General features: G+C 39.0%; 1 protein-coding gene across 1 annotated transcript in view; it reads left to right on the forward strand.

Annotated features, from left to right (window-relative positions):
- VPS41 (VPS41 subunit of HOPS complex) overlaps positions 1-23,509 on the forward strand; it is a 104,048-nt gene that overhangs the window by 33,305 nt on the left and 47,234 nt on the right. The window contains exons 5-8 of the mRNA XM_042888784.1: positions 4,770-4,844; positions 10,810-10,872; positions 11,843-11,908; positions 21,075-21,194. Of these exons, the coding sequence (XP_042744718.1) occupies positions 4,770-4,844; positions 10,810-10,872; positions 11,843-11,908; positions 21,075-21,194 (324 nt within the window). The remainder of the gene's footprint in view (positions 1-4,769; positions 4,845-10,809; positions 10,873-11,842; positions 11,909-21,074; positions 21,195-23,509) is intronic.

The following is a 23,509-nucleotide window of genomic DNA, read 5'->3' on the forward strand; positions in this document are numbered from 1 at the left end:
TATTGCATTTCTCACAGAATTGGAGTAAAATCCAGTCTTACGTTTCTTGTTCATCCAGTTCATATCCATTGGGATGCAGCATTTGTGCAAGAATCAATTATCCATTTGTTAGTCAGAGGAGCTTTACAAATTATACATTAGCAGATTGATTTCTCAGGTTCGCCGTTGGGGGACTGATAGTATAAGGTGGGTTGATGATGAGTGCCAGGGGAGAAGGAGTTGCCTCAATGAACACAATTAAAAGCAGCTTTCTGAGTGGCCGTGAATTTAGTCCTACTTTAAGAACTGACGTCATCCATAGCAAGTGTGTTTATTTCAAGCATTGTTACATTAATTAGGGAATTGATTAGCACACGGGATATATATATTGGTAGATGCTCGTTTTTCCTTCGCTGTAAATGTAAGGTTTTGCCCAAGTCTATATTTAGATCTACTCGAGCAAGATCTCTGCTGGCTGTTTTTTCCTCTCCCTAAACTTTTCTTTCTTCCATTAAGGTAACATTTTTTTGTTCTGTAGTGTCAGCTTGACATTATTGATTTTGAACAGTCAAACTTACTTATGTTATCCAGAATTCCAAACATGTCTCCATCGGAAAGGAAACTGCAGCTAATGGAAATTCAGCTGAAGGCTTTTCTTCTTTTGCCAGAAGTTCCAGACTTTATGAAATTCAGCAGCTGTTCTCAAGTTAATCATTTCAGTGTATCTCCCTTCCTAACTAATGGAGTCTTTCCTATTGCCAGACTTGAATCGTGTCGCTTTGTAAATACTGTATGTGTTACTACTACTTGTGCAGTCCTGGAAGTATGATTGTGACTAAAAAGAACTTGTGGTATTGGTTTTTTTGTCCTTAATTGGACTAAAGCAAGGGGTCCTGATTAGGTTAAAAAATACTATTCAGTGTAGTACTAATTAAACAATTGTTAGACATTTACTGAACTTTTTCTAAGCAGATGCGTATGTTTTTATGGCATAGGATTTGAGATTAGGTCATGCTTATTCACTGAATAATGCTTAGGTGAATAAAATGTTCAGAAGTTTTGAAGTGACACTTTGACCTCAGATTACTATTGTTATTCTTAAATTACACACAAGTAGATGTGTCTGGGAGGGCATTTATTCTCTGTGCCTTAGAAAGCAAACCTGTTTTCTTTTGCCAGGCAAATTAAACTCTTCAATGGTACAGCTGGGATAAGATCTAAAAAAACACAAGGGAAAGGCCGCTGTAACTCCGTGGCTGAGTCAGTAGCTTTTAATTCCAAAAAAAGAGGAGGTTTCATTCCAGATTATTTGTGCTTCTCTTTTCTGGAATCTCAAAATTAGCCACGAGCTGTTGATAGAATGTAAATACAACTATTTGAAATAGTAAGTAGCTTGTCTGGCTGGCCCAGCCATGTGTTTAGAGGAATAACTGAATATATGAGCTGGAGATGAAGAAGCACCTTGGACTTAGATAACGTGCTAATTTTATTGGCCATCTCCTATTTCTGATTTTCTGGATAGCTTTATATATATATATATCTTAAATAGCATAGTGGAGTATAATTCTGAAAATTATAGCCTTGATTGTTACTCAGTGCCAAACCAGAAGCTCCTGGCATTGCCAGTACTTCTCCTTGCTAGAACGTTATTATAAAACACATTTAATATTCAGACTTGACAGCATTTGAGTCCATGGTCTGTCATCTCTTTCTGAGCTCTGTGGAAAGTTCTGACTGATGAAGTCAGTTAACAAGCTTGTAGCCAACAGTGCCGATTCAACTTGAAATCTGAAGAAAAATAATTACTTCAAGGTTGCTTTACCTTGTGTACATTATCTAGAATAGCATATTCTGATGAAAATTAGCTGGAGATGTGTTCAAGTAGCAGCTTTGCTTTTAGTTGAATTTGTCTTTCCTGAACATCTTTTGTTTGCGGTGCAGACAGCAGGGAAAAAGTGCTGGGGAAAGAAGTGGAGAAAGGGGTGGTTAGAAACAACTGATAAAGGTATTGCACATGCAGAAGGCTTGTAAGAAGTTGCCAGTTATACGTAGTGTCATGAAATACCATGCATACTGAATTTCTACTTAATGAATTCCTACTAAACAATTCTGAAGTAATGCAGTGTGAAAAAAACAGATGCTGCAGTAATGTTCTTTTCCCCTGCCCACAGTACACTGCATGTATATGTGGAGCAGTTTTGCCCTGCCTGGCACCATTCAGTTACCTGAGCATAACCACACATTTCATCTCCAGAGTGTTCTATGTGGCTTCCAAACAGCAAGGTGATAGATAAGGTCTGTCATCTTGCTCTGCTTCTTCACCTTTTACGCCAAGATAACTTACGTAGTCTACCTTGCCAACTTCCTGCATTTCATTTTTTGAGCATCAAACTTTATCAAAGCCATTCACCAGCACGGTGGGAACGGTATGGACATTACAGCTGAGCCCCTGCTCTTTGATGTGTTTGTTTTGTTTCCTTTATGTCTTGGGCTTTCTTGCCATTATGTAGCAGTGCTACGAGACCTGCTGCTGCTGTCATGCAAGCAGTGATGGCGGGCTTTAGGTGGTGGAGAGATGAGAAGAATGGGACTGACTGAACACTGACTTAGCCCGTGACCTTATGTCAGGGTGATGTTATTCAGGATGGACTTTTTGCCTCTCCAATTGCAGAGCAAAAAAAGAACTTTGGAGAAAGTTGTGGCAATAGCACCTCAGATACTTCTCAGAACAAAAGCCATGCCACTTGATGAGCTCTGCTGAACTTTCTGCACTCTTCCTTGCAGAGAGACAGAGGTGTTTATCGTTGTAGGGCAGAGAGCGGAGATGTGCTGGGGTTTAATGGGTGGGTTTTACTTTTTATGTCTCTCTGGCAGAAACCAAAAAAATCTCCTCTTGCACCTTGATGAGCAAACCAGAAATTTAGAAAAGCATTTTCAAGGTAAGACAGGAATGAAATTGTGAGCTGGTCATTTTTATGAAGCTTCTAGAAAGCGAGCCTGATAACTGACATTTCCTGTCTTATTCAGCATCCTTGAATCGGGTACATGTTGCACCTGAGAATCAGAGCCATCATGGGGGTGTTGACCACACCAGCAGACTGATGTGCTTGAGCCATTCTCCTCAGCTGACACCCCAAATATGTCTGGAGGAACATGTGCCAGCTGCTTGCACAGCTGGGGCTGTGCTCTCTTGTAGTTTTGAAATGCAGTAAGTCAGCACTTCCTCCCTGCGGTGGGTGAAAGTACAGCTGGAGAACATAAATCAAGGGAGGTTGCTCTGATGACTTCCTTGGCAGTGAGTTTTTTGGCAGAGAGCTCGTGGTGAAGAGACCATGTTGTGTTAGGCAGCAGTTGCAGTAACTAGTTGCAGAGTTGCAGCTCTGTGACATGGTGAGGGGCTGAGTGATGTCTTCTGCATGTGAGGAAGCCAGAAAACTACAGGACTGGCAGCATCCATTTCCCATTTCGTCAGGCCATCTGCTGCAGAGCAGGGCACAGCTGTTCAACCTTGGTTAGAAAGAAGGAAATTGAAAACATAATTTGGTAAATGCTGTTGTTTCTCTTTCTGATATTTTTTTTTTTTCTACAAGTGTGAGGTGAGGAAAATCTTACTTTCCTTGACTTATGTTTTGTGTGTGCATGATACACAGGGAAAAGCTTTCCAAAAGCTGTGAGAAGATCTTGGTTTTACCCTTTACAGGTTGTTCATTGGGACAGTGAGTTTTAATGTAACTTTTTATAGTGGTGTAATTTCAACTGCCATTGCATACATAAGGACTTGTTATATTTTAGGCACACACTGTAATATTTAATGTGATCCCATGACTCCGGTACTGCTCCAGTGACAGTTCATTTTTGCACAGATGTACGATGGACTTCTCCTTTATAATTCTCAGGATGCCACAAGTGATTTGTTTCGTGATACAATCTGTTCAAAATCTTCTAAGATTTTCTGAGATTAAGAGTTTTTCTTAAATATCTGGGTCTGACTTACAGAATCATAGAATTGTTTAGGTTGGACATGGATAAAGATCTTTCAGTGGTGCTTGAAATGATATTTGTTACAGAGGGTGAAATCAGGATCGTGGTATATAAGAAAGTTCTTGGTACTTGAGTGTGGAGTTTGATGCATGAGAGGATATGCATGGTATTACCCAAATGTGAAGGCAGTCCTCAGTACTTAAGGACAGATGTTTAAAGTAAACGGTCGAATGCTGTATAACCCTGCAGGGCAAATTTAAAAGAATGTCCTAAGTGGATAGGGAAAGTGACAATTTATTAAATTGGTGCAGTCTTGAGGCTTTTCCCAATATTTGTCTGAGTACACCCATGTTGCACTTCAATACTTTCTAATACTAGCTTTTGAAAACACTATTAGAAGCGAAAATGAAAGCCAGGGAAAAGATTTGCAGGAAGACCAAGCCAGAATTTTCAGTTGCACTGATGCCTGTTCTGTAAGCATGCCTTCTGCTGAGTTTTGATAGCAGGAGAGGTTCTTAATGACTAACTGTGGTGTGCAGACTCAGAAGCTCCAATTCTGGGACCCTGACCCTTCATGAGGACTCTAGGCATGTGAGGCTAACAATGTCAGGTCTCTGGGTTAGGCATAAGGCCTGAAAGAAGGCCGTGTGTGGATATGGTTGGAGGAAGACGTCTTCCATGTTTTTTGAATTGACACAAGTAAGTAGCGTACATCCTTTCATACATAAATCTCAGAAAATGTAGAGGACATAAAAGCACGTGACTACTGATGTGACTTTAAATTTTGTGCTGTTTTTTTTCTTTTCTAGAGCCCCGTGAAGATAAATCAGATCAGCCTGGATGAAAGTGGAGAACACATGGGTGTCTGTTCAGAAGATGGGAAGGTACGACTAACCTGTTCATGTGTCACATGAGGTAAAAGGCACTCTTTGGTATTAAACTGGAGGTAATTGTGATACCTGTGAAATTAAGTGCTACGTTTAGCACCACTTTGACCATCCATCTTGAGAAGTGGGCTCACCTTTGAATACTCAAAATTAAAGTCAAATATATTTTGCACGAATGTGCCATAGGAAAAGTAATTACAAGAATGTCAATAATGTAACTGGTATTAAGCTGATTAACAGCTGTGGCAGGAGGACATGTCACCTTAATCATTACTGCTGTGCCAGTTATACTTCAGTGACTAGTCTGCTGTTCCTGCAAGACAGTGGTTTAATGCCTTTCTGCTATAAATCCACAAAATTGGATTCTGTGGGCTGGTGGTTTTCATTTTCACACACATTATGAATGTTTCTCTTGAATTATAGAATCTTTTGATAAGCAATCATAGTTTATCAGAAGAATAAAGTGTCTTACAACAGCCACATTAAATAAATGTAAAATCAATATATGTACAGTTTCCTAAAAAACTGGCACCTACTTCCTTGACTGAGGACATATTTCATTTGTGCAGTGTATAACTAACAATTATCAGTGCTTCTCTGGAATGTAGAGCTGTGACATTTAGTGGTTTTGGTGATTGATTTTCCACTTATAAGAATGTCTTTTTTGTTTTTAAGTCGATGGCAGTCTTTTGTAATGTTGGTTTGCAATGATAAAATTCTTACGCACAGGGTGTTTTTAAGCTTCTTTTTTGAATATAATGCTCATGTACATATGGAGTGCATTAAAAATCATTTAAATAATTTCCCAATGTCCACTGGAGTTCCAGAGTAGAACATTTCTTACATAGTTGATCTGGATGGAGGAGGAGTGTTGATGATGCTAATGGATCTAACCCATTTAGTGTAAGTTGGATGAATTCAAACTAAAATTGGATCTTGCAGTAGGCAAAATGGGGAAACAATCTCTTTAGACTGTATCTGCTTGAGGGTTTTTTTTCCCTTTGCAAGTAAATGTTTTTTTTCTGCAGAGAGCCAGTTTACGTATACAAGCCTATTGTTTCTCAGAGATACCCTGGTGTCAATGTCAGTATCTTGACAGAGTAATTGGGATACTAGTGCCTCTCAAAGTACGTTGTAGGATTTTGCAACCTGTGAGAAACACAGCAAGAGTATCCTAATTGTCTACAAGATTGCGAGATAAGGGAAGGGTCAGTAATTGTTAACAGTAATAAAAACATGGTGTTTTTTTAAATTAATACAGTAATGTTAGAAATATGCATTTGAGGCAGAGATGTTAGGAAATTTATTATTCCTGTTGTGATGTGTCTGTTTGAAAAGGAAAAACTCCATTATGTTACAATGAATCTCTCTTCACTAGTGCAATGGCTGTAGTGGATCCAGTAAGTTGTGTGCTATACAAGGCAATTTAAACTTTGTTTCCCATGCTAGAGCTAACTCTGATAATGTTTTTACAAAGGATTGGAGTAACATAAGTGCATATGAATTGCACTTGTATTCTCAAAGTCCAGAGGCATTGCTATTTTACCATATTGTACAGTGGAGGCTTGAGAGATCTGAGTGTTTTACAACTGTCAGAGTGATCCAGAAAGGTGTCTCTATGAGAGAATCTACCCAAAGAGTGAGTGAAAACATATCAATATGTTATGCTGCTGTATAAGAAAATGGCAGAAATTCCCAGCCAGATATGGTAGCACTTGATGGTTCTTGGTTATAAGAAAAATGTAATTTTGTATGCCCTGTATGTCTTTTCTTACCACAGTGTGTGTACTATAAGAAATTAAATACTTACGCAAATAGTTGGAAGGTTATCAGATAAATAACTAGGAATTGTGAAATCTTTGAGAGGAAAGAAAGGGGGGAAAGAAACTGTTTGTTTGCTTGTTTGTTTGTTTGTTTGTTTGTTTTAACCAGTAAAAAAAAAAAAACAAACATTTGCACTAGCTAGGTTAAGATATTTATCTTATACAAGTTAGTGATGTTATGTCCTCTGGACAACTGCAAACGATTCTTGCACTGTGTAGGGAGTACATTTTCCCATATCGGAATGAATCCAGCATGAGGGAGTTGGAAACTGTCTTCTTGGAGGAAGGCTTTATGATGAGAGGTTCTTCCTTATACCCGTTCTGCTGTGTCCTGCATTTTCTTTCACTACTTTTTTCTTTTCACTTTCAAACTATATCTGGACTAGTTGTTTTTACTGAGAGGGGACACAGCAGTAGAGTGCAGTTCTCTAACCTTCCTCTTGTCAGGCAGCATCTAGATTTACTGTCAAAACCTGCATTTTATACATAGCAACAACTGTGCTGTGAATGAGCCACTTGCAGCTTTTCTTCACTGGAAGTTTTGATGTTTGAAAATGTTCCTTGCCAATGGACTCTGTGCAGCTGGTCATCACCTTTGTGGAAAGGAACAGAAGTGAAAGCCACCACCCACTACTTTGCTGTGTCCACTGTCTGGGAATAATGAGCAGATACTGAAATACAAAAGGAAAATTATGGTGCTGGAAAAAATAAAAGGGGAAATGCATCTGCAGAAATGTATATTTTTTTATGTTAGAATTTTGTCTGCTTATACGCTACCTTGAATAACCTGGGTCTAAAGCTCTCTCATATGTAGATCGCTCTGAAAGTGATGCTTCCTATTTATTTCCACAAAATCACAGAATCACAGAATGTCATGGATTGAAATGGACCTTGAAAGGTCTCCTAGCCCAATTCCCCTGCAGGAATGTTAACACCTGGGTTAGGTCACATTATGAAAGTACAACAGATATAGTGAGCACAATAACGCTGTTGGGTAGAGCGAATTCTCAGCTACAAAGTGCTGTTTTTGAACATAGTCACCACCATTAGTTATACATTTTTGCCAGCAATGAACGAGAACCCGCATGCTGCATTCATAAAAATCTTCATGGCTGTCTGCAATGTGGCTTGTCTTTCACATTGTTGCTCCCCCTGCTAAAACACACCACTCACCACATTACTGTGCTTATGTCTGCTATTTGGTCTCCATAAACATTCAGCAAACACTGATGGATGTCAGTGGGTGTCATGTTTTCTGCAGAGGAATTCAGTTCCACATCTTTACTTTAGATGCACTTCCATATCAGGTGCCATTTTGTCGGATTGCCCCTCTGCTGCCATCTGTTGCACAACAAAATGTGATAGAATATTGGTAGGAAGGTATAACCCCTACTGCCATAACACCAAGATCTGCCTCTAACGTCATTGGCCAATGTAATCAAATAGGAGACATTATTTTTGGAGCAGCCCTTGTGTCTTGCAGAATGGAATTTCTATGTGGTGTCTATATTGGCTTGGAACTTCATAAAAGACAGCATAAAGTATATTGAAAAGGTGTTTACATGTGTTAGTGTCACATTTACTGCCTGTAACAATAATTATGTTAAAAATATTCACGAAGTACTGTCTTCCACACTTAAAAAAAAACCAAAACAAAACAAAAAAAAAAGTGGCTCAGGTTGACCATTCTTGCATTTTGACTATCTCAAAGTTAGCTGGTGCTTCCATATTTGGAAGCAAAAAACAGCTATGTCTAGGTGTGCTGGAATAGTGGATCCTGGATATTTAAGATGGAAAGGGCTGGTAAAATATAGTGTGCTCATGAAATACTTTTTCCAGCTACCTAGAAACAGAAGATGAAGAGAAAGTAGATGATGGAAAGTAGAAATAGATAAATCCAATATAGCTTTGTAATATCAAAAGAATCACTTTTTCTCTGAAGAATAAAAGACATTAAGAAGTAATAAACTGTTATATGGTGTCCCTAGAGTAAACATGATAACATGTATTTTATGCTGAGTTGTTTTTTCCTCTTTAGTTAACTGGCTCCATTTTGTTTTCAAACTCTTAAACAAACATCTTACTGACACATTTGATGCAGTATTGTGACAATGCTGAAGGTACCATTGCCAGTGGTTGTTAATTTTGATTAATTGGTTTTAATTTGAGAGTCGTTCTTGTTCTTGAGAATGTTGCTTTCATTGAGTTTTTAGACTTGTTTTGAGCGTTTTGTTTTTCTCCTCCTTTCTTCCCTCATATTTTCTCTTTCCTCTGTGCCATATTTTGTTTAGTCTGTCGCACTGGACATACCATGCCAAGTGTCCAAAACAAAATCCCAGAGAACAAAATCCTGCAGACATCAGCCTCAAGGTTTTCCAGGCTTACAGTCCGACCCATCTCAAATATAGCCCTTTGGTTGGCTTACATAGCTCTGCGATGATGTGGCAGTATTTCCAATGGGTGTTTTTACAGTCTGTGTGTTCACTAATGAGTAATGGGCAGAGCTGATAATGCTGCTTACAAAATGCGTTCCAGAGATGAGCTTGAAAGGAAGATGAGGGGTTGTTGTGAGGTATTTTTGCTTTATTGAGACTGCCGAACTTGGAGCCAGTGTGAGGACAGCTTAGTTCCTCTCGTTGTTTAGCTAAACTCTAATTTTGCACTCTGTCTTCTTGGCCGTCTGGGTTTTTGTCCTCTGATAGCTGAATTGATCTTTTCATAGAGCCATTAAGCTTTATTTCTGTGGCCCATTACTGGGATTTACTGGCTTTGTTCTGCAGGTCTTTCTCTAGTGTTTCTGATTTGTATTTTTGCTTTCTTTTTGTAGCTGTCCCCCCACCACTGCCAACACAAGGAGTTGAGAGATAGCAGTACAGTTAAGAGGTTATGTAGATCTCTGAGTTAGTCCAGCTTGTAGTTGAGCATGTAGAGCAGAATGGCTGAGGGGATTATCTCTCCCAGATGGTAAGGATGAGCTACTAGGCTGTCTGGGAGCCTCCTGAGATAGATGTGCTGTCAAATACAGCTTCCCGTAGACCCACTCCCTGCCGTGCTCTTTCCCCTCCCTGCTGAGGTGATCTTGTTCCAACGGTTTCTGACCTACCCCTTACAATAGTAATGTAAAATTAAACCGTTTGCTATTCCTTGTGGAAATCCTAATTCGTAGACCAATTACTGTCTCGTGGCCATCAGTCTTCAGCCCTAGTTTACTCCTAGGCTCTGGGAGAACTCAGATGTCCCCGTCTCACGTGGGAAGGAGAAAGGGATATTGCATGAAGAGGCAAGAGACCAAAAGAGAGTAGAGGAAACCCTTCTCTGGGCTCGTAGCATCTAAGAAGTCTTCCTATACTTCGTACCTCTGTACCAATTATGTAAATAAAGAGAAGAAACCACCACAGTAAAAAAAACCTGCTAATTCTCTTGACAGCAGAAACATACTTTTTTATAAGTGTTCAGCCTTCTTCAGATACATTAATTTGGATAGCTGTCTTATGGCCTATGGTTACAACTCCACTGCTGACTATTAAATGTACTGAAGCATCAACATAGATGAGAAGAGAGGAATCTTCAGAGAGTGACATTCCCAGTGGTCATGGAATGAAACAAAGTAGTGCTGAATGCACTTGGGAGGAGGAGAGGATGCCAAGAAACACAGGACGTGGTTTTCATGTTCGTTTTGCTTTGTTGTCGCATTTTTTTTTTCTTATGTAAAGTCTGTATTGCTCGGAGGGGAAAAGAAATCTTCCAGTTCCTTCTCAGAAAGGAAGAGTTTTTAATTTATCTTCCCCTGAATGTTATTATTTTGCTCATACCTTACCTAGATCAGTATCTGTTAAACAGATTTGATCAGCCTAAAGCAAAAGGAAGTTGTTTTGCTGCATTTATGTTTAGGAAACAAAAACACTTAAAGTAACTACTTTTGCACTACTGAAAATATTTAGCGATAAGCTGTAATGGTAGCTGATGAAGTCGCAATTAACTCTGCATTATTAAATATGACTTTTTTTTTTCTTCAGGAAGATCATACAGCTGTTAACATTCACATTAATCTTCTACTTATTATCATTTTCCTTTCACCTTTAACTGTCAGGTGGTTATTACATACATTTCCTTGTTATATTTTTTTGTTTTTAAATTAGGTGCAAGTGTTTGGATTGTATTCAGCGGAAGAATTTCATGAAACATTTGACTGTCCTATTAAAGTAAGTGCTTGTTTTAATCTTTAGTAATTGTGTTGTCTTTAATAACAGTAAGGTCACGCTGAATCTAAATGAGAGAGGAGTACTGCTTCAGTGTAATGTTATTCAAGTCACAAGAAAATAGTTATCTATCTCAATATAAAAGCTTTTGATCTGGTTAGGTAGGAAGAAAGCTGATCTAGGTTTTGTAAGAAGTATTATTGAATTTTTCAAATACAAAAGGCAAAGCGAAAGAGAAATTGTCCTGTTTCAGCTGTTACCTGTCTCAACATATTTCTCTCTTTGTAGATCTGTGGTATAAATTCTGAGAGTTCTACTAACTGAGAGGTCAATATTTTGCAACTAATTCATATCTGTTAAACCTGTCCTGGGACAGAGCAATGAGTAGTGATGCGGATATAATCTGTTAAAGAAAGAACTCAGTTTCTGAAAAAATAAGTGGAGCTGGCTGGATCTTTAAAGAAATGCCTCTAGAAGGTGTATAAGAAGGTTTAAGCTTTTTTATCAATGTATATTTTTACTGCAGGAGAAATGGCGGCGTGTGCAGATTATTGCATTTTGCTGCTTAGGGTCTTCTGTGTTTGCATTTGCTTTTGGAGGGGGAAAAAAATGAGCATACTAAGTTTTTACACCCGTTGAATACAACTTACTTGGCTCCTGTTGTCCTGCTGCCCACACTTACATGTAAGACAAAGCACTTTTTTGGCTCTCTGATTCAACGCTCTAGACCCAGCTGATCAGTCCGAGCGTGAGGCTGGTGCTTTGTGAGGTACACTAGAAAGGTTGGTTAAGCAATGTGACAACACCAAGCTGTGTCCTCTGGGAAGGTCACAAAGAAGTCTCACTTGCAGGAATGCTTGTGGTGTAATATTTGATATTTTGCAAAGGGTTGTCTACTTTGAAAATTGATACAGTGCTCTCTGAAACTCTTATTTCAGCTGTAATACACGTTTTCTTCTCTGTTAATACTCAGATTGTTGCTGTTCATCCTCATTTTGTAAGATCCCACTTCAAGCAGTTTGTAACAGGAGGAAAAAAGGTAAGCAGTCGCGGTGAAATTAACTTAGGCTACCTTTAAATAGCTTTTAAAAGGCGCTCAGAAAGTGTGTATCTGTGATAGATACACCTAAAGAAAATTGCTCTATTTTTTCCTTCTCTTCATACATTGTATTCCACCACATTCTTAATTAACATTCATTTCAGGAAAAAGTAACACACTTGTTATGTTAAAATCACGTTGCAATGAGTACAGTGTCAAAGTAAAACTACTTCTGTCCTTCTAGCCTGAAAAAAAAAACCAGCTATTTGCATTTCCTAGGGCAGTGTTTTCATTTTTACATGGTTTGGGAGCAAAAGTTAAACTTTAATACTGCTCTTTTTTACAGTATATGTTGGCATTGGTGTTTGAGAATTTTTGTGGGGTTGTTTTTGTTTGCTTTGGGTTTTTTTGTTTTTTTTTTTTTAAGTTGCTCAGGAAATCTCTGGATAGAGTATTTGTATGTATGTAATTAAAGTCTTCTATCTGGACAGTTTGCTATTTTTATGTGTCCATCATGGTATTTTATTGGTCCAGACTGCAATTTTGACCTTCAGATTACAGATATTTCCAGGTCCAACAAGTGTGCTTTGTCATGTTGCACATTTTCAGTTAAAATATGAGAAGTTTGATTTGGAACAGTTTCTTAAATTCATGAAATTTTCCTTTTGCCTTCTCTTATGAATTAAGGATGAACAATCCTCACTTTTAGATGCATCGAACTGAATGCCCTGGCTCAGCCTTACCAGCATGTAAGAAATACAGACTCATCACGCTTCATACAGCTTAATTTTCATTAGCAGCTCAATATTGTTCAATGAATAGCTGTGTTTTTTTTTTCTTTTGTAAGTAGTGTGCATGTTTGACAGTTTTTGCAGGTTGGTAAGAGCTGGAGGTATCCTTAAAATAATGCATAGTCAGTGCATGTCTTTGTCAGCCACCAGCTTGTGAAGCTTTTTAGTCATGATAAAAGTGGTGTAGAAAGAGAGAGGCAGGGAATTAATGGAACAGGACTCCGTCAGGTGGTAAAAGAGCTTGCAATCACCTGATGCCGAACAGAAAAAAACATCAGGAAGTTAACACATTCTCTTTGGTTATCTTTGATTACTTGACAGGTTGTTTTATATTCTGTCCTCTGGGGAACGGTATACTTGTTTTTAATGCATTCATTTTTTGCTGAGGAACTTTCCTCCTCGGGAAAACTTTAATTGACATCTTAACATAAGGTATTTAGCATTGAAATAGATGTCCCTTGACACCTGTAATTTGATTTTATTGATACATAAAACCAACAAATAAAACCTTTTATCCTTGTGATAGAAGCCATTTCTCTTTTCTCCTTTCCTCCAAAAGGAGCATATTACCTTATATAATGACAGCGACAAAATGCTCTATGAAGATTCAGAAGGTTAAATCCCACCTACCTATTTATCAAAGATGTTTTTTTTCTGAAAAGAAAAAAGCCTGGATAAACAAGTACAAAGCTGAGAAGCCGCTTAGGGTCAGCAGGCAGTGGGGAGTTCTTCCACAAGAACCCAGAGAAAGGGGCCTGAACCACTTCCCATTATTTTTTTCCCCCAGAGGGTGGTGAGGCACTGGCACAGGTTGCCCAAGGAGGCTGTGGATGCCCCATCCCTGCAGGCATTCAAGGCCAGGCTGGATGTGGCTCTGGGCAGCCTGGGCTGCTGGTTGGCGACCTGCACACAGCAGGGGGTTGAACTGGATGAGCACTGTGCTCCTTTGCAACCCAGGCCGTTCTAGGATTCTGTGACTTCAACTGTTTCATAACTGACATTGTAAGAGGCACTCTGCCTGTACAGCTCCACCTGCTTGGAGGATGAAGCTTTGGGAAGACAATTCTTTGGGGTTGTGATGCTGCTGTGGAAACATGGCTATCCTTGCTCATATCAATCTTAAGAGAAAAGGCTTGCTTAAGACTATTACACTGTGCTCCTTGCCTGAGCTGCATGCAGTTAAATGATGTAAAATATGTGAATTCTTTGTCCAAATGCTCTGGGGTCTGTCATTAGTTTTTGTTACTTTGGGAGATGGTGATATTATGTGTGTGAGCATATTTTTTTTTTCATTGTTTTCTGACATTATTAGAGCAGACAAAAGAAGCCAGAAAGGAATTTCATCACTTACTCAAACTAGTTTTATTATGTACATTGGTATCACAGGACACGAGAAAGATGCTCTTGATTTTGTAACATAAATTTCATGCTGATTTTGGTTTGCAGTTTACAAAACAGAGAAGCCAAACCACACATGCACACAGAAAGCATGAATGGCACCTCCCCCTGAGTTCTATATTGTTTTGTCTCATGTCAAAAAAGCACTTTAAGATCTGCTTAAATTTATTAATTGTATAGCCAAGCATCTGCCTCAATGGGATCCTTAATTGTAGTGCTTCTGTGAATGGAGCGTGAGGAGCTGTAAGTCACTACATCCTTAATTTTCTCTCTTTTGAGAAATAGGCTGTTCTTCGTAACAGTGTAATACATGTAAAAAATATGCCTTTAGTGCAAAGGCATTTTGCAAATGTCCAAGGTAAGCTACAGTGTCTTTAACAAAATAAACAGAGCACACGAGAGAAGCACTTTGCTTTGGGGATGTGTGTTGCAGCTGCTCAGTTCCAGAGATGGGTGGATGGTAGGAATTGATGTGAGCTGCTGTGTGGTGTTGAGATTCGCTGTGTCTTAGAAGTGCAGCCTGACTTAAAGCTGACTTGAGAGCAGTGCTCCCTGGGGTAACTGCTTAAATTGTCACAGATTGTTGGAACTTCAACTCCACTTTGCATGTAACCATATACAGTTGCTTACCTAGGCCTGTGCTGGAGTCTTGTAAGAGCGTCTTTTTCTTCTAAATTACATTACAAACCAATTAACTAATTTCAATTGCTTGTTAAAGCTCTTGTTTCTAAAAGTAAAGAGCTTCCTTTAAGCTTGGGATACTATCATTAGCTTCCTTTGGGGCTGGAAAAGCTTCTTCATACACACCCCTTTTTTTTCCCCCAATGAATGATTGTTATCTGTATTATCTGTGCATTAAAAAAAAAAAAAAAGGTATTACAGAAATGTTGTCATGATCTCAGAGAGAAGCAATGGGCACCATACTACAAAAAAGCCTTTCCTTGCTCCCCTTCCTTTTTCTCTGCAATTAACTACATCACAGTTGTGATGGCTTGGCAGATGATGGTAACCCTGAAATAATAAGACTGTATATTGTAAATAACAGAGCATTCTTTTCCGGAGCAGACAGTAGAGCTTCAAAGCAAGGGAAAAGACAAATACTGTACTATTGAAGGCCATAACCTTCTACCTTTTAAAAAAGGGTCTAATCTTAACAAATAACAGGGTAAAAGCCAACTAAATGAGGGTGGTAGAGCTGAAAACAAGGTGTTCTTCATTTAACCATTAGTGCGCCGATCTTTCCCAGTACATCACCTAAATGAAGGTTATTGCAGAGTCTGAGTATCCATTATATCCAGAGGGTTAAAGAGGCAGAACCAACGATATTTCAGTTCCAAAGTAAAGGTATCAGCTACTGCCTCATATGTAAAGAGAACTTAGGAGAGCAGGGCAACTGGAGGTTTCCTTCTTGGCAGGGGCATTGAAGAGGGTCCCTATTTCATGTTTTGATTAACTTCAGGACTCGGACAAGAAGGTTTTTGTAGTGAAGTTCCTACGAGGATGAATCACCTGGAATGATTGAGTCACTCTACCGAATTTGTGCTAATTAAGCTTTCACGGTGAGGATTTCAGCATAACATAGTAGTGGGGACCCAGCACAACTCAGCGAACGACTACTGACCCAATATGGGAGGAGAGTATTCAGTATCTTAAAGGATGCATTTTCCATGATAACTGTTAATTTGAGTATCCAATCCAAAACAATTTAAGCTGGAGAGCCAAGATAAAAGTGAGTATTTACCCTGTGAGTGCAAACAGTTACATATTTACCTGTAGCTACATCATATGTATACACAAAACATACATGATGGAAATATTTAAAGGCAAATTTTTAATATGGACTGTATTTCTGTTGCTAGAGAAGATGAATTATAAGAGCTGCTTTCCAAATGCTGATTAATCTAAAAATGGTTTTGTCCCATTCAGCCTCTCAGAGTTAGCATCTGAGCGTATGGATATCCGTGGTTGAATATCAGACTCTTCTTTGTCTGTTACAAAAGCAGAGGGAGCTTAGTGTTGCCCGAAGCAAATTCCTCATTTCAAAAACTTGAAAATATGATTTCAATGTTGGAAGCTTGAGCAGGACCCACTGCATCTCCTGTCTGAGACACAAAGCAAGACAACCTGAATTCCTTTCCATTCCCAATGGAGCAACATTGTACACAGAAAAAGGATAGCAGTTGTCAACAGTGCACAGACAGTAAGAGAAGTAGCATTGTTGTGCAACTGCTGTTGAAGGTGGTGGATTTTGTATGTTAAAAGTCAAGCCTGGCAGGGAATGTCTCCGATTTTTTGTTTAATTGTCTGCTTTTTAGTGTCAGCAGATGCACTTTGCTTCATGAGTAAGTAAGTGACCTTTACCTCTGAACCCTATGATATGTACTTCATAATAACTGGTTGGACTACTTTGACAAATTATTAAATTGTCAGGATGCTGTTTGCAGCACAGTCCATTTTTAGAAAGCAGATAGTCAGCTGTTTGGCATTATGTTGGGTAGAAGAGCGGCAGACAAGAAAGGCAGATTGCTTTGTAAGCTATAAAATGTCAGTCAGTAAATAGTCAAAGGTCTGCTTAAAGTGAAGGAGTAAATACTATGGCAGTTTCTGCCCATGCATTGGATAATTTACCATAAACACGGAGCAAGCTGTAGCAGCAAGGAAGCTAGCCACAACAGTGCAGGTCTGACATTTGTGTGCAGTAATGAATGGTGCCCAGATGTATCCTGTATTATTCAACAGACTGGACTTCAACAGGGAGGTTAACATCTCTTATTTTCTTAATAAGGAGCTTTATTGGTTGTGTTCAAATGAGGTTTGATTTTCATAATAAAGAAGGAAAAAATATGTTCATCGTGTGCTGTAATGCACAAATTTGGTTTGTGTGAAGAGAGAATGGATTGTAGGCCTGCGTGCGTGTTTTGTGTTTTACTGAATTCCGTGTAGAAAACTTGTTTCACTGCCTGAGGTGGCAAGCGAAGAGGATCGAAACACATGGAATGTGTGAGAGCTTGTGCTTCTGTCTGCAAGCCTGCTGAACTTGCTTTCGAAGGTGTTAATTCTGTAGCTGTTTGTGAATAGGTGGCATCTGGAACCTAACAGCTGAGTCATTAAAGGTATAGCCTCATAAAACTCCTGTGGCATTTGTTTGCATGAAAAGCTTCAAAATTTCTAGCTTTTCGTCTTGCAGTTCATAGCCCGTGGACTACAGGGCAGTAGCTGCTGCATGTCCCACTGCCATTGCTTCTCTTCCAGCACTGTTGGCTGCCTCCATGCTTGCTTTCCCTCAAGTCCATTGGTCCATTGCTGCTCCACACAGGAGTGATAATATTTTATTGTTGCTATGCATTTTCCTAGGGATGCATGATTAAACAGTACGTCTTCATGTGGCACGCTGGTCTGTGTTACCCTCAGGTATCTGTTAATCTGGGCTGTGCCTGTAAATGTTGTTTTTATGCTTAGAACAATAAAAATCTATTGTGATCAGTTGTAAATATGGCAGTAGCATCTTAGGTTTTTGTGATCTGGCCTGGCTGAGAAATGAGTTGATAGGACGGGTGCCAAAATACGGAGAATAGCCATGGGTAGGTACATCTTCACACCTGGGCAAACAGAGAACAAGATAAAGAAAATATTTCTCCTAGTATTACTTCACTGAATGTGAAAACTAATCCAACAGTGCTGCCATAGGGAAAGGAAGGGTGGCTCTTCAGTTACAAATTGAAATCTCAGCCTTTGGCATCAGTGAAAGTCCTCCAGATCTTTACAGCAAAGACACTGTTTTGAAACAAAGTAATTGTGTGGAGAAGAGAGGTGAAATTAAATTGAGTTATGTCTGTGTATTGATACCACCGAAGCTGCGGTCATTGGTCTCTGTATTCAGAGAATTCCTATACACAGTTTAAAGGCTGGGATTACATGCAATTAGTGTTAATGCTAATTGCATGATAAGCTCCATTAAATTCAAGCACTATTCTCTTTAGTGGATGCACTCCGCAAATAGAATGTTATGCTCTCAGAGGAGTTTAATCTCCTGGTAGTGAAAGATATGGAGAGATGTATTCACTAATCCAAGAGAATTATTTTAACTCAAAAGCAAAAAGTGTCCTGCACACTCCTCACCTCACACATTTCAATGGGTCTTTTTTTCCCAGCGATCCAGTAGACAAGCAGAAGCAGTTAAGAAGGCCTGTAAAATAATTAGTAGTGAGCTATAAGGAAATTTCATTGCCTTTGAAGGAATGTGGATGGGCACCCTCAAAGAGTCAAAGTTCGTTTTCTTTTGTTGTAGCTGTGTCACCATGTTGCAGTACACGTGAGAGATGCTGGAAGTGCATTCTAAGCACTACTGTATTGTAACAAAGAGCTGGGAAGATTTACCGGGGCAAATCAAAAAAGGGAAAGTATAAACTCTATTGCAGAGAATGCAAGAAAGTGATTTTGTGTCTGCTCTTGAAATATAAGTACTGTGAACGCTGACTGCCAAAATATGGGATTTATGGGAAATAAAGCCCTAAAATATTTTTCCCCTACGAAAGAAGGAAAGGAGGTAGTTGGAGGAACCCCTTCAGGAATGGTGGGGAATTCTTATGTGTCTAGCTGCTACTGAAGCTTTAAATGCCTTTCTGGTGTAATGAATATTTCATTACGAAGATGGAAAGGAGGACCAAGAAATAAATTGGGCTGCTTATTTTGAAAGAGCAGTATTCAGTGGATAGTAGTTAAAAATCACCAAAGTTGTGTGTTCAGTAAATCAGTATTTGGATGTAATTGTTGTAAGAAGTAATAAACAAAACACAGTAAGTATCAGTAAAGTGGATGTAATTCCATTGCAGATACAGTAGTAAAGCACATTTTGAGATGAAAATATTTTTGAAGCCATTCTGTTGTCTGCTAGCTTCAGTGTTGGATCTATTGCACTTCCTGATGTGAAATGGGGAGTTTGGGGTGCTGCAGTGATTCAGTTTCACTTTCTGTTTTTTACAAGTAAGTATCAAGCTGAAGTCTTCTACAGCCCTTCTTTTGGGCATTTCATTAAGTAGGTGTAGAGTTAAGCACAGGCTGAAGCAGGATTTCATTTTTCTTTTCTCCTTACAACTTACAATAGGTGAATTATTTTCTTACAGCTTTTACTTGGGTAGAGAGGCATGGAAAAGCATGGTGTTCACAAGCCATGAAAAGTAGCAAAATAACTAGAAAACATCATTCCATGAAACAGCTGTTTTCTGTGTGCAGCAGGTTAAGTGAAATCACACACCAGTCATTATCATAACAAACTTCAGGTAACCAGTATCAGCCATTTTTACCTCACATCATCCACGTCAGTTTTTGCAGCCATGTCCAGTAAGTCCTTTTATGGACTGTATTGAAAGCAGCACCTGGCTGGCTATTATTTTTCATTGGGAGCTCGTGAACTAGAAAAGGAATCAGCAGGACACCTAAAAATGTAAGTAACATCCTCAGCTTCTAATAGCAGCTAATTCATTTCAATTGAGTAGTGCTCCTGGTTCATGTCTACCTACCAGATGGCTCAGGCACACTCCTCTGCATGTCACAGCCTTATGAGCGTAGATGTTATCCTGGTTTCAGTGCTTTTACTGTAGTTGCTATAAAGTAACGTGTTCCGTGAGTTTTGTTGCCTGGCCTTTTGATGGATGGAGACTCTCTGAGGCAGAGTACTTCATGTGGGCTGTGGGACAGGCACTGGGTCATTTCAGGAGGGCTCTAAGTGAGAGCCCTCTTGGTGCTCAGGTGAGAAGCTTGATGTCAGCGATGCGCTTCCTTTGAAAGTTTGAGGAACATCCTGCATAGTGACTGCGTTAAACTTTCGGAGAAAATATTTGTATTGTGGTGCCATCTTGTGGCTTTAGGAGAGATAAGCAGTCTGTGTAATTACCTTTAAAAAAAAAATTAAGAATACGGTATTTTAAGCAAATATTGTCCTATCATTTGGCTTATTTATGCAAATAGGGGTGGCACAGAGAAGCCTCGCACAGCAAGCATGTACATCTGGATCTTAAATACCAGCAGTAGTAACTTATTAGATCCATGAGATTGCAATTTTACACTTCTTAATGGTCCTCCTGCACTTTGTCAGACAGGGTTCAGGTTTTGCCTGTGTTTGTACTGAGGCAAAAGTGGTCCACATTGGTACCTCCCTTATTTGTCCCTGCAAGCACTGAGCTTTGCATCGCCTTAAGTGCTTCCGTGTTACGATCTTAATGAATAACTTCCCGAAATCACACAGAAACTGGGCAGTAGTTAAACTGCCAGGCAGACTGTGGGAATGTAGCAGTGTTTTTCTTTGCTCTACAGAGTATTAGAAAAAAAATACTCCGTGCTTCTACACACGACAAATTCCTTCTTTATTTGCAGAGCCTGATATACCCAGTCACACCTTCAGCAGTGCTCATTCTGCAGCGTGGTTTGCATGTCTGGGATCATGCAGCATCTCTTCTCGAGTCCTGTTGAGAGCTGTATGTGGTCCCACACGGGGCCAAGCACAAGGCTGTAGGCTTGGAGGTCTTTGATCATTTTGACTACAAGGGATGCTTTCTTACAGTCTTCTGCTTTTTGGAGGAAAGAAAGAGCCTATCGCCTGATCAGTGGATAGCTGTGAGACAGCCTGGTTTCTTTCCACCTTTCTTAAGTGCTGCCACAAGTGCTTAAGTTCTCACATGCCTTTGTTGCTTTATCTTTAAAATAGAAATAATGATACTTACCATTCTTTGGAAGAAGCTTGATAGGAGGGCTGCTGATTAATATTGCTACGAAAGTAACTTGATTTCTGTGGTATGTAAGATTCTCATTGTTAATGTACTTCATGAAAACATCTGATTACATTCTCTTTCATGGTAGGTGTGTATTTCTCCCTGCCATTAAATTCAAGCAGAGTAAGAGATAAGGAAACAAAAGCCCACTTCCTTTGTTTGCATGCAGCACTGTGTCACAGAAATATTTCTTGATGCTCTTCTTTGTAGTTACTGCTGTATGAGAGAGGCTGGATGAATAGATGGAAGCCTTCCGTTTTACATGAAGGGGAAGGAAACATAAGGAATGTAAAATGGAGAGGACACTTAATTGCTTGGGCCAATAACATGGTAAGTGTTTGCCACCTCTCTTAAAAGAGCAAAAACACCTCTGCATTACACTGTTATTGAAAGGTTTCAGTGGAGCAAACTATTGAAGAAATAATGCCAATGTGAACTCTTCTTTATTAAAAGTATATTCCCCCCTTTTCATCCTCCCCCCTGCAAAACTCTTAAGTTTTCAAATTCGTACTGAACTGACAACATAATATGTATTGCTAATGTTGCAGGTGTAAAAAATTCCATTAGACTACTCAAAAGGCTAGACTTAAGAGAAAATGGGCCCTTTTTGCTCAGAGAGCAATTCGTGGTTTAAAGGGAAACATTGCTTTCATGCTGAGTGTTGCATTTCACCTAACACTGTATATGTAATTGATGGGTCAAGGTCTGTGTTTCAAAGCTCAACAGTAAGAGATTTTAAGTAAAGTATCATGTCTAAATTCCAAATTTTTGTTTTGAAATGTGACGTGGATACTTGTGAAAACGTTTATTTTCTTTCTTCTTCTTTTTTCCCTACTGAAGGAAGCATTCATTAAAATATTTTAAAGCTGTTGTTCTTTTATTCTTTTTAAAAAGCAGTTTGGTATGAAGTTGTTAAAGGTAGACTTTTTGTTTATTTGCTTCCCTTTAATGACTGCAACTTAAGCAAGTGCTTGATTGTTACAGCAATAGGTTATGACTGAAAGGTTTTGTTCTTTTCAGAGCCATACAATTAAAATGTATATTCTGGGTGAATCTGCAGGGAATAGATAGGACAGTTGAGGAGAGCTATCCCTAGAGATGATGTGCCACATCAGAACACAGCATACTAATAAAATGTTGAGAGCCATCTGTCAGAGACAAAAAGCCATGGTCAGGGCCTATCTTTCAATGAAAAATGAAATGACACTTGCCCTCCAAAAGATTAATATATTTGGTTATTGGCCTTTTCCCTTCCCCCTTTACCTTTTTAAAATTTTCTCCATCCTGTAGTGAGGTTTTTGTCCCCTTTTTTCCTTTCCAAACTAGAGAAAATCCCATATAGCCAAGCTGCTTACTTTCTCTCCAGTTATTTTCTTGTGCTTTTTGTTTTTTTATTATTATTATTTTATTACACACTGCGTGTGAGCTTGTGAGACATCGGGTATTTTGAGATGGGCTTCAGGTTATTGTGGCAAGGTCTAGGTTCTGTTTTCTGCCCTGCAAGGGCAAGGTTCTGTTTTCAAGTGTTCACATAACATGCTTGCCACTGTGCCCTCCTCTTCCTCCATGACCAAGAGTCTAAGTTCTACAGACAGACACCTGAAAACAAAACCCTTAGCATGCCTCACTCCCTCAGAAACAGGCATTTGTTTCCATCATGATAGGAAATTGACTCAGGAAGTCCTTTCAGTTACAGTGCAAGTGGCATGCTTTATCTATAGAGGATTCTATCCTGCTGACTTGAGAGCCACTTTAAATGTAAGTTAGTCTACCCTGTGTAGGATTTATTTGCCTTGTAGAAAAACAGATGTGATATGGGTCACTTGTTTGAAAATAATCCTGGAAGACAAAGTGATGAGATTAATAAAAGGCAGATTTATTAAAAAACAGTTCAAGCAAGATTGCAGATTTTATAAAATGAGCTTAGAAAACACAAAGAATGAGATCCTTCTCTGTGTTACCCAGAGATTTGTTCTCTGCAGAAACTGTTACGTAGTTTTTGTTCTTGTTTTGTTTATGTGTGTTTTGTTTGTTGGTTGGTTTTTGTTGCTTTGCTGAGTTGGGTTTTTTTTTTTTAATTTTAACGTTTGATGACTTTTAGCCTAAGAGATGCCAGTAGGAGTGTTTCTGTTCCCTTCTGTACCACTTATTGCTTCCTGCAATTTAAGTTTGAAAAAACAAAAAGGGGAGGTGAGGGTTAGGGAGACAAAACGCGGCGTATGCCATGACCCTCTTATTGAGATTCTTTGACTTACAGACACTTGAACTGGTGCAGCTGGGGACACAGAAACCCGCAGTCAGGGGGAACAGAAACAGGCAGGGGAATCTTTTAAATCAGTTTTGTCACTAGAAAAATTCTAACATGGAATGGCATCCTGGATGCTGACCTTTCAAGGTTCCTTCCATCCCCTTTTCTGTGATCATAAGACTTGTTTTTCTGTTCACTGAGCTTAAGGGAAGTATCTGCTAAAATGCTTTGGTTTTGTTTTGTTTTTTCTTGCAACATTTGCTATTAAATCACAAAGAAGCAAGTTATTACTTAATGTGAATTAATCTCTATTTTGCTAGTGGAAAGGTTATAGCTCGCCTTTTCTAAATGGTATGGAAAAATCTGATTAATAGCTCTTCAGTGCTCTCTCTCCTTC

This window comes from Lagopus leucura, unplaced genomic scaffold, assembly GCF_019238085.1.
Source record: "Lagopus leucura isolate 7727_CA_CO unplaced genomic scaffold, USGS_WTPT01 Super-Scaffold_100157, whole genome shotgun sequence".
NCBI lineage: Eukaryota > Metazoa > Chordata > Aves > Galliformes > Phasianidae > Lagopus > Lagopus leucura.